Source organism: Anabrus simplex, chromosome 1 (assembly GCF_040414725.1).
Source record: "Anabrus simplex isolate iqAnaSimp1 chromosome 1, ASM4041472v1, whole genome shotgun sequence".
NCBI lineage: Eukaryota > Metazoa > Arthropoda > Insecta > Orthoptera > Tettigoniidae > Anabrus > Anabrus simplex.
The window spans coordinates 275606509-275619133 of record NC_090265.1 but is presented as its reverse complement, the minus strand read 5'-3'; the positions used below and the strand labels follow the sequence as shown (position 1 = coordinate 275619133).

At 36.4% G+C, this 12625-nt stretch overlaps 1 protein-coding gene across 1 annotated transcript in view; it reads right to left on the bottom strand.

Annotated features, from left to right (window-relative positions):
• The window catches only part of LOC136863740 (1-phosphatidylinositol 4,5-bisphosphate phosphodiesterase gamma-1), a 512032-nt gene that overhangs the window by 446003 nt on the left and 53404 nt on the right, over positions 1-12625 (bottom strand). The window contains exon 3 of the mRNA XM_067140126.2: positions 3086-3232. Within this exon, the coding sequence (XP_066996227.2) occupies positions 3086-3232 (147 nt within the window). The remainder of the gene's footprint in view (positions 1-3085; positions 3233-12625) is intronic.

Genomic DNA, 12625 nt, shown 5'->3' with positions numbered 1-12625 from the left:
TATGGTTCCAGTGTATGGGACCCACACTTGATAAGTGAACTCGAAATGATCCAAAGGAAAGTAGCACGATTTGTTCTGGGTGATTTCTGACAAAAGAATAGTGCTAAGAAAATGTAGCAAACTTTGGGCTGAGAAAACTTGGGAGTAAGGAGATGAGCTGCTTGACTAAGTGGGATGTTCCGAGCTGTCCGTGGAAAAATCGCAAGGAATGACATTAGTAGACAAATAAGCTTGAGTGGGGCTTATAAAGGTAGGAAAGATAAATGAAATGGCATATGGCTTTTAGTATGGGAGTGTCGTATTACGATAAAATTGGAATTCAAGAGGACAAATTGGGGAAAATATTCATTTAAAAGAAGAATTAGGAAATTGGAATGATTTATCAAGGGAAATGTTTGATAAATTTCAAAGTTCTTTGAAACCTTTTAAGAAAAGGCTAGGTAAACAATTAATAATAATGTTAATGGTTTTATAACACACTAACTAAATTTTTATTGTATTTGGAGACACTGATATGCCAGAATTTTGTCCTGCAGGAGATCCTTGACATGCCCGTAAATCTATCAACACAAGGCTTACATATTTGAGAACCTTCAAATACGACTGGTCTGAGTCTGGAAACTGTCAAGTTAGGCTCAAAAAGCCAGTGCTCTATCACCTGAGCTACTCAGCCCGGCAGGTAAACAATTGATAGGGAATCTGCCACCACCTAGGCGATCGCCGTAAATCAATGATGACCGACATTGATTGACTCACTAATTATGCTTAAGTTAATTAGAAGGTTAATGATTGATTTTGCCTAGGATAACTAGAAAGTTTATGTCACATAAAGCTACATATAGCAAAAAAGTGAAATGGGGTCACTAATGACACCACATGGCTGGCAGATGGTTTACTCTTTTGTCTATTTCTACTCCCTGATACTTTACTTCAAAATTCCATACCTTTCTGCTGCTTCATGTCTATTTTGATTTTTCCTCATACTTGCCTTCAAAATATACTGAACTATTTCTTTTTATTTATTTATTTATTTATTTATTTATTCAATCACGAAGCACAAGATACAGCTACACTGAGCGAATTTTCACAATTATAAGAATCTTCCAGCTGGCTTTAATTTGCGCCGCAAGACATGGGTAGCCCTCAACAGAGTCCATACTAACCATGGGAGATGCGGGTCAATGATGTCTAAGTGGGGTATGAGATCTTCAGCAGCCTGTGAATGTGGTGCAGTTAAGCAGACTATCGACCCTATTGTCACCGAATGTGTTGGAAGGGCATTCGTTGGATCCATCCAGGACTTTGTGGTGGGTTCTACTGAGACCATACGATGTCTAGAGAATTTAGATCTAATTCTTTGAACCCTTTTACTTGCATGATTGTTTTTGTCGTTATAATGTATATATTTTGTAATTATGTATATTGTACCGAAGGTACACCAGCCCTGTGCATTTAAATCGAGTACCTTTTATAAGGCCATTTGGAACTTGGTTGTCAAACTGTTTGATACAAGAAGTTTGGACAGACGTTGCTACTATCAACTTATGTTGCACCCTCTGGGGTGAAGATGAACTATTTCAAAGTAATTTTGTACGTCAAGGTTTCCTAAACTGAATTGTTTATAGTTCGTTTTCGGTGTTCAAAAGTTATCTACTCTTCTATCTCTTCCTGCCAACTTAAAATTTCTACCAATGAGAAAATTTCTACATTTATTTAAGTGACAAATCACGGTCTTCAATATTTAGTTCATTGTCCAATGAAAATTGTGGGCGTGTCAGAGTTTTGACCCAGAGAAATCTGGAACTTTCCTCTCTGGTATAAAAGCTGGTACATTTCGGGCATGCTGTCTTTTTGATCGCTCCAGTCTAGAGTGTCTTCGTAGCAGAGGCAGGGGGAGAGGGCTCACTTGTCCATCTTCGGGAGGTCCACCAGCCCAAGGTAATGGCAGTTTTGGCTTAACAATGTAATAGTCTTTGAAAGCTAGCTTGAGGGGAAGGTTTCAAATTTCTTTAGCAATGTAAGTTTTATTTCTTAATGTCAATTCTCACTCAAGTCTAAAGAACTTACTCGAAACAGGGAATAAAAAGTGAGAAACCCTCTTGTATTCCCTCTCAGCTTGATACTGAGGTGACTATGATTTTGTAACCTTTAAAATCTATCCAGTAATTTCTGTAACTTAAATATTTCTCTCCATCCAGTCACCTCTGTAGTATAGGCTTAGCCTCTAACATCGGGCCATATGCCCAAACAGGGTTTTAAGTATTTCATGTGAATTTAAAGGAGTGCAAGTGTTCACCTCCTAACATTTTTCTTTTCGGCCAGTAACTTTAACCTTTTGTTTTCTTAATAAGGCTCACGAGCTAGATTTTGTACCTGATTTGTTATATGGTTAGCAAAGTGTAAAGTTTAAAATTTGAAAAGAATCAAAAGATATGAGGAAGAAATATAGCTTTAATTTTAAAGTTTTAAATTAATTGGTAAGTTACATTTATTATGCTTACTGTTCATGTATATTGTTTCGCGTACATTACCATATGCTAATAATAATAATAATAATAATAATAATAATAATAATAATAATAATAATAATAACAACAACAACAACAATACTTGCAATGTCAATAGACTAATTAACAAATGTAAACTTTCACAATAAAATGTGACAAACATAACAAAAAAAAACTACTTTGCAAATTAATGTAGGGGGCAACGCATCCGCCTGTCACCCGGCGGCCCCGGGTTAGATTCCTGGCCGGGTCAGGGGTTTTTAATTGTAAATAATTAACAACGCTGGCCTGGGGACTGGGTGTTTGTGACCTCCTTAACATTCCTTTCCTCAAATTCAACACTTTACACTTCTGCCATTTATAAAATACACGCAGGTTCCTCACATATGGTGCAAGTCAGGGCAAAATATATTTCTAGGTCGATGCCCCGAACAAATAGCATTTAAAGAAAAGCATTTATCTTGTTCTTACATTGGTAAGTTACAAGTTACATTGCATTAACAGTTTGACCTTACATTGCCTCAATAATTGTAATAATTATCTCTACACTATACTAGAAATATTATTTATAAGATTACCTGCAACTGACAGTGTCTTTAACATGAATTCCATGCCATAGAACACTACAAAACATAAGTTATCCATTCCTTTGGCATCTTCAGGTGATCTTTCAAAATCTTTGGAATTCTTTCCCATTCGGACCTCTTTTACTTCTCTCAAATCAACTGAAACAAGTATTAATCAACATCAGTCAATATTATTTTGGGTTAATGAACATTTAGCAAGTTTTATAAAAACACACACTATATGCAAATGAAACTACAATTTAACAAGATATTCTCATTTACAAGAATTAAAGGAATGTCTAACTATTCAATACAAATTGATATTTGATGTAAGTTATATGTACATCACATACATCACAAGGGCTGATTTTGACCCTTTAAGGGTCATCCTCAACCATTATAACTAAAACTGACAATTTATATACAGTAGTAGGAGTGTGACCTGAGTACTAAAATGAACACTTTAAAAACTATGGACTATATTATAAATTTACAGAATACAAATTTTAATTTACTCAGTCTTAACTATCACTTGTATTATTGTTTTTGTCGTTATAATGTGTATATTTTGTAATTATGTATATTGTACTGAAGGTACACCTGCCCCGTGCATTTAAATCGAGTGCCTTTTATAAGGCCATCTGGAACTTGGTTGTCAAACTGTTCGATACAAGAAGTTTGGACAGATGATTTAAGTCCACTTGTTAAGTTTATATCAAGTTTGTCTTAACTATTTTTGCAATAAACAAATAATCTAAGATTAATCACTCCTATGTTAAAAACACACATACACTTACAACTGCTTAAAACTGTTGAAGGCCAAGCCATAGGTCATACATGACATAAGCCTTATAAGATAAATATTCTTACCAATGGCAATAGACTTTCATCAGCTAAGTCTGTCAAGATCGTATATTACCTCCGTATAATAATAATAATAATAATAATAATAATAATAATAATAATAATAATAATAATAATAATAATAATAATAATAATAATAATAATAATAATAATAATAATAATAATAATAATAATAATAATAATAATAATAATAATAATAATAATTCAGAGGCTCATAGGCCCACACGAGTCCCAGAGCACACTGACTCAGTGTGTAGCATCTGGTGAACGGTCCCAGTTCAGGGTTACGAGTGAAGATCCCAACAGCATCTACAGTGAAGAAGATGAACTTCAGTACAGTAGAGATGGCAGAAGAGGCAGCCCAACTACTTGGGGATTAATATAAGCACAACAACTGCCCAACAGTTAAGCAAGCAGAAGAGGAACCACTACAATAACCCTGGTTCCTAACGACTGTGCAAGCGGAAGAGGCTATGCTAGATGTAGTGGCCACAAGTCTGCGGGAGTTTGTTGCAGTTCCGGTGCTTGATCCTGCATGTCTCATGTTACATGTGCCGCAGTGTATTGCTCTGGAATCATAGTGTGCAGGCCACTTCCTGACAAGCTGTAGTCCACCTTGAACAAAGTCACGCCCATGGCAATTTCGCCTGCTGTTCAAAATTCATACGGCGATGGGATAAGGATGGCAGAAGCAGGTTTTGGGTGAAACTGGGAGCTTCTAGCCTGGACCTGCACACTGGCGGCAGATGCGTGATGGTCACCTTCCTGAGACCCTGTGACTACACTGGGATCCGGTCCAGCATTTGTGACTGGGCAGGCCTATTTACAATCACAACTGTCCACTCCAAATAGAGAAGGCCTTAGAAAATGTGGGCTAAACATCGGTAGTCACATTCAAACTCATCTGGGAAACCGCAGTCAGAGGTTCGCCCCAGTTCATGCGGTCGAAATCAGCAAACAACAAGAAATAACATTCTAACTGTAGGCACCTGGAATGTCAGAATGCTACTAGACCTGAAGGACAACAATAGGCCCGAAAGAAGGACAGCTCTTATTACCCACTAGCTAGCAAGACTAAACATTGACGTTGATGCACTGGGTGAAGGGAGACTATCAGATGAAGGACGAATAAATGAAGCCAGTAGTGGACATACCATCTTTTGGAAAGGAAAGGAAAATAAAGGAAAATAAAGGAAAGGAAAGGAAAGGAAAGGAAAGGAAAGGAAAGGAAAGGAAAGGAAAGGAAAGGAAAGGAAAGGAAAGGAGGGAGGGGAACATCACTTATTAAACAAACATAGACTCACACCAACCACAGTAAATGACCCTGCATATGCCTCCCTCAGGAGATAATACCATGACATTTATTTCCTCATATTCTCCCACTCTAAACGATATGGAGGATATAAAAAAATCAGTTCCACCATCATATGAACACAGTTCTCACCAAGATACCTGCAACACATAAGATCTTACAGTCAAAGATAAGGGTAGGGTTTTCCACCTGTTCAATACTATAAAAAAAGTGAAATAATTAAAATGTCACATTTTTATTATCATTTTTGGTACAGGTTTCGGCAATTTTATTTGCTATCATCAGCCTAGGAGGAAGTAACAAGGACATTTAACTAGTTACATTAGAATACTTATATGTATGTACAAACACAGAACCTTCCAAGTTTGTTATTTACAATTGCGTTATATCATAAAATATTTGGGTAGTTGAAAAACAGACTAAATACGTCCTTATAAGGTTCTAGAAAAGACATAAAATGTTCTATAGACAGTCTTGTACATGTATATCTCCTGGCGTTGTTAAATGTTTGTAACTATGCATAAAATTAATTATAGCACCAAGTTTCAGATAAAATTTCCTTTTTTTAATTATATCAAATAGCTGTTAAAAATATACTACTGGCCTTGAAGCGATACATAAAACCTTTTAGACATTCTCTTATGAGAGATCTTTACAAGAATACACTACCAGCTAATTTTGTTCTAGAGTATTGTTATACAGTGTAAATAGGTAGAAGACCATTTTATTGACCAATTTGTGTAAAAAACAGTTCCTCATGGATTATGATCAATGAACCATCTATATTGCTTGGATTGTTTAGTTGTTAGATTAAAAGATTTAATGGCATATATCTTGCATGGATTTACTGAAACAGCTTGACTTAGTAGTGTGTCAATAGTTTTAGTCCTATATTTCAGTATTATATTCAATAATGTGAGGTAAACTTGAGGCCGTAAGTTGACAGATGAGATTTCGTGAAAATACACTATTTTCAGGTGGACAATCGTGAATCTGGAAATATCTCGAATCAAACGGACCTAAAAGAAAAATCTGAACTTCATGTTAGTGTGATGAAAACAGGGACCAAGAAAAGTGCTAGGCAAATAGAAGATGGAAACTCACCTCAAGCACCACGTTCACGGGCGAGGAGTTCAAGAGGAACTGCGGAGCAGAATGTCAGGCAAAAGGCCGCGAGCATCAGCGAGGAATCAGGGCGTGTCAGGTAGGGGGAGGGGAGGTCGCGGTAACAGGCGACATTAAACATAAGATCTTATTGCTTGGCGACTTCAATGCTAGAGTGGGAAATAACGACGAGCTGTGGGGAAAATGTCACGGGAAATCAATGTGTCGGGAATTGCAATTTAAATGGCTTGTTACTACTTGGCCTGTGTGCTGAACATGAACTGTTCATCACAAATACACACTTCCAGATTCCCAACAGCTTCAAAACAACATGGATGCACCCATGATCCAAACAATGGCATCACACTGACAATTTTATTACCTGACAACATGACAGAAGAGATGTCCTGATCACAAAGACAGCAAGAAACGTTGATGAATATTGAACAGATCATAAATTACTTCTTAAGATGACTTAAAGTTCCCATAAATCAGAACCCACATGTCTATCGCACGCATCCTTCGAGAAGAAAATTTGACACTGCTAAGTAAACTTAAGAATGAAGCTATTGCCACAGAATACCAGAACTCGATTTTAAACCACTTGTCACACAACCCAGTCAACTCAAAAGACTTGGCAAGTATTATGATTTGCTGAGCTTATTTCTTATGTTTACAATAACAAAGTTTTATTATGATCCACCTGTTCAATACATTATTTCTTATGTCTTATTTCTTATGTCTCACTTTCAGACATACACAATAAAGCAAGGTAACTTCTGACTTAGCACATCTATGGTGAGCCATTTGAAACTATATTAAGTAAAAAATGGAAGAAATTGTTTACTTTCTGCACTTGAAACATAAAAAATGCACTTTTACGGTAGAGCACGAAATTACGTGATTTAGAAGACACGTTACAGAGACTGAAAACACCTCGGTATGCTCTAATCCACTACAGTAGGAATGAATCAACTAAGTAACCTTCTCGTTGATTTTAAAGCTTACTTCAGTTATTTCTGGGAGTTTGTGAGCTGATATTACAAGATTGTATGTGCTTCTAAAATATCTACAAGTAATAAGTAAATATTATTACCGGTACTGAATGAGTTGGCTGTGCGGTTAGGGTCGCACGGCTATAAGCTTGCATTTGGAAGACAGTGGGTTCGAACACCATTGTCGGCAGCCCTGAAGGATACCCACACTTGCTACCTTCTCATTTCCAGCCCTTTCCTATCCTAGCATCGCTGAAAATTTTCAATGCATTAGAGGGATGTTATACCAAAAAAGAAAGGAAGGAAAAAAAAAGAAAAGAAAAGAGGGTTCTGCCTTCTGTAAATCCTCACATTCATGTACACTGGCCTTGTCCATTAATGATCCCTGGAATGTCCTTCCTGGAACTTGCTTATTGAGGTCCCACCAAGATATAAACTCGAATTGCTGGATTCAGAGTAACTTACATAGTGCTAACCATTAGACCTACACCACATTTGCTTATCCAATCAACTATGTCTATATCTACGTTCAAGCGCAAGATGCTCTGCCCATGTGGTTCAGGAACTGTTTATTAAACAGAGGTAATATTAGGAAATGGGTGTTCATAGCGCAGTTATGTTAGAAATTAACACTGGAATAATGGGGGAGAAAAGGGAAAGGAAGGTAGTTAAGGCAGACACAGAAGCAATAAGTTCTTACTTTATGAAAAAAAATTGATAAGTAGACAAACGGAGGGGAAAATGTAGAATTGCTATGGGGAGGACTGAAAAATCAAATTCTGGAAGGGGAACGAGTTTTTGTGCCAACTGTGATGGGTAGGGTTATGTTAGATTTATATGCTGTGTTAAACTTAGTATTTGTGCATTTCAAAAATCCACTCTAAAATGAAATACGTTTTATTTATTTATTACAAAATTACAATATTAATATTGTAATGTATTACATTTATACAACCCACCGTCAGTTAAATATATCGCTACTTAATGTAGTTTACAATTACAGTAGTGCAAAATAAATGATTAGTTTCTCCAGCTGTCTCTAGATGATGCTGATTACTACGCACGAAACTATTCTATTTGCGCTCCAACACACTGCAATAACAAACTAGCCAACATGATTTTGCGGTAAATTAGAAAATATGTAATTCTTATGAAAATCGCTGCCCTGATTCCGAAAATGATGCTATTTTTATTCCTATCATGTCTAGTTTTGACGCAATTCGGTGTTTTAGTATCTGCATGAATTCGTAAGATGTAATGTTGAGAGATGTTCTTGCGCAACGTTTATTAGAATACAATTATGTGATTTGATTTGTTATTGTTTGCATTTTATTATAGGTTTATTGCTGTCTAAATTTTCATTTTGTAGTTGGGGATTTCCTGGTAAATTCATAACAAACTCCCCCAGATACACAATAGACCGTGAGGTATGTAGGACTGAAGATAAGACAGTTGAGAGTTTGTCTTTCATCTTAAACCACTTGAATAATCAGACGTGTTAAAAGCCCCAGAACTTATGCAATGTTTATGATGGACTGATAAAGCAGTTTCCTTTCAAAGATAACAGTCCGAAAGTATTATACTCAAGAAGATGAACTTGTATTTTGTACGGATGTTTCAAATCTTCTACGTCGATTGGGAGAGAAAGAGTATTATCCTAGTAACTGGCGTGTTTTTATTGACTCTTCCAAAATAAGTTTAAAGGCTGTTTTGCTTCATAATACAAATGTTCTGGCATCCATCCACTTGTACACTCCACAAAAATGTCTGAAACATATGAGACCTTAAAGTTGGTGCTTGAAAAAATTAAAAATCATGAGCATGGGTGGCAAATTTGCGGTGATTTGAAGATCATTGGATTGTTGCTGGGACAACAAAAAGGCTATACAAAATTTCCCTGTTTCCTATGCAAATGGGATAGCAGGGCACAGGATAAACATTGGGATACAGTGAATTGGACAGAAAGGAAACAACTACAACCATAATCCAAAAATGTCTTGAATGTAAGTTTTATTGACCGTGAAAAAATTATACTTCCACCCTTGCACATCAAATTTGGATTGATGAAACTGTATGTCGAGGCATTAGATAAAAGTAGCCTATGCTTCCAATATTTATCCACTAAATTTCCCTCATTATTAGATGCAAAAATCAAAGAAGGTGTATTTGATGGACCACAGATTCGTAAACAGATGAAGGATAAAATTTTCACAGACACGATGACCAAAATTGAGAAAGTGACATGGAACGCATTCAAAGATGTAGTGACTAAATTCCTTGGCAATATTAAGGACCCTCAATACAAAGAAACTGTAAGGATGTTGGTATAAAGTTTAAGGAACTCGGTTGTAATATGAGCCTTAAGCTTCATTTCTTAGCTTCGCATCTGGATTATTTCCCTCTAAATTTAGGAGCTGTCATTGAAGAACAAGGTGAAAGGTTTCACCAGGATCTCAAAGATGCAGAACGACGCTATCAGCGGCGTTGGGATGTGGATATGATGGCCGATTACTGTTGGTCGATTGCACGAGACGACCCTTCTAGAGATCATTCAAGAACTTCAAAAACCCAGAAATTCCACGGAAAACGGATGAAGACAGAGGTGTGAATCTAACCTGCACATAATGTAACTAACAAAACTATGTATGTTTAACCATGTAATTTTTATTCAAGGTACGATTATATTAATTTAAAAGCAACTGTACAGTCGAAACTAAATACGCGCTTTGTGCTTCAGTTTCACGAATTTCAATATACATTAAAAATATAATACATACTATCTACTTGCTTACAAAGCAGCATTTGTGTGTATTCAATGCATGAAAAATATGATTACGTTTTGCAAGCTGAAATTTACATTAATATATCAAATTTAATCAATACTAAGTATCAACAATTTTACGTAAGAACAAAATAATATTTTGTAAAATTGCCACCAAACCAGACATGATTCGCCAAAACTAATTTTTTTCTCGAATTCTGCGTTAATAAATTCATAAAATCCACCTAGTTTCGTTTTTACCGCACAAAAAAAGTTTTATTTTGCAGGCTAGTGTAATCAGTAAGTGCTTGCACATTCACAGTTGTTGGTATCAGTTCAGAATGCATTCCAAACTGTGTGTTGGAACAAACCCAATAATGAAGCCATAATCAACATTATCAATATCAAGCAGGATGCCTTTTTATCTTTCACATAATATCCATTTTCTCAGATGAAGAAAACATGCTTTCAAGAGCTGAAGCAGAAATGTCAGACTAAAATCAGGGACATAAAGACCTGGTGGCAACAAAAAGCCAAAGAACTACAAGATTTGTCAGATGCTAGGGACATATTTAAATTTTTTTCTGGACTAAAACATATTTGAGACCTATGTAGAATCTCTATGTGGAAAGTTGTTGTAGAATATTTTATTTGTAAATCTTTTAAGGAATACTTACTGTGTGATGTGGAGTGTTGTGGTAAAATATTTTATTCATATTCCATTTAGCTACCTAACCTGTATGGTGTAAAATATTTTATAGTATGTTTTATTTTTATTCACCTTATCCACTTAAGTAACTAGTAGATTATAAATTGTTGTGCTTCTATAATAGCTGGAACAGTCCAGAAAAGGTTGTGATGCGGATTTTTGGAATAAGGTGTATTGGCCCCTGTCAGTTGGGGATTCTAGAAATATGTCCTTACTAATTCTGGAAAATAGAAAGTTCGCGATTAGTGTCTGTATATGTTCAGGAATATTGTACAAACATCACGACTGGATAAAGAGTTGTGATTGGTGAATCTGGGCGGCGACAGGCAAACTCCTGCGTTCTGATTGGTCACTCGATAATCGGACCAAGGCCAGTCTTCCCTTTTTAAGAGCGGGACAGGATTTCGTCGTCTTTCGTTCTCTCGTGAGTCCAGCTGTTTTGACGCATGTCAGTGTGTCCTCGCTCCCAGGATGGGCTACTTTGGGGTAAGCACGGTTAATTTAAGTCCCGTTTTAATTCGCATTTATGGCTCGGTGTTATCACATAGGAGTTTGCCCTAGACGCCACTTTATTACTCAGATGTTTTGAAAGCACGTTTAGTTCACTCTGAATTATATTTGTATCTTTTGTGCCTTGTTACCTTCAGTATTGTATTGTAGAACTTAGATTATGCTAAGATGTTTTTGGTTAACTTCTTGGCCTAATAGGAACGCTCTTGTCAAACAACGTTTAATCTTGTATTCGCAAATTATGTGACTGGATCGTTTAGAGAGATGTATTTTGTTCGAAACTTACCTTGTAATGTTCATTTTGAAAATAATATTTTGAAAACAAGAGATCACTGTTGATTTTCTGGAAACCCGCAACCTTCACATCTCTATGGCCTTTGGTAGTTTCCTCAGCCCCGTTCCACGTTCCTTGTTTATAGTAGTCAAGTTGCCCAATCTGATGTTTTGTTTGTGTGTTTTCGGCGCAGTTCAGGTGATTTTAAATGCGTGTCTAGGGTTTAAAGTGCCATGTAATTTATTTTCCTCCCTTTTAACTATGTATCGTGTAACCGCTGAAATACCGGTTACAGGATTTATGGATATGTCCGCATCTCATCTGGAAATCTGAAAGCTTTACATGTAACTATTCTCATGTTTAGACCCGTATTGAAATTTGCTATAATTTGCATACAAGTTTTTATTTTTTATTTTTCTATTCCACCTATTCAATATAATTGATTTTGTGTTGATAGAAATTCATATTGCTATAACACTACATTAAAACGGACATGTTTCACTTGGTTTCCGAGCATCCCCAGCTTTTGTAACTTATTTCAAGGTTAAGACCTGTCACTGTTAATTTGCTTATAACTAATTTGTACTTATTACTCCACCAGGGAATTGTTACCGCTAGACATGGAGTGGGGCTGTTGTGTATACATTACGTCAGCTCGCCACGGTATGGCTGCCGCGGACGGGAGAGGGGCAAGAGGGGGAAAGCATGTACAGTCATACAAAGAGAACAGTACCACTAACCTGCTTGAAGTTACATTGTACTAGACGATAAAGGTCCTGTACACAAAGGATAGATACCAGGTTCTTCATCAGCCGTGTCGGTCTCACTATTCTCACTATTCTCACTATTATCCGTACCAGGTTCACTTGCAGTATCAGTATCCATATCACTTTGTTCAATGTTGTCACGACACTCATTTTCAATTGTATTTTCATCATCACTATCGTCACTGTCAAGGCCAACATTTATGATGATATTTTCTATGGCTTCCTCCATTAACCCATCCCTGTACCAATAACTTTC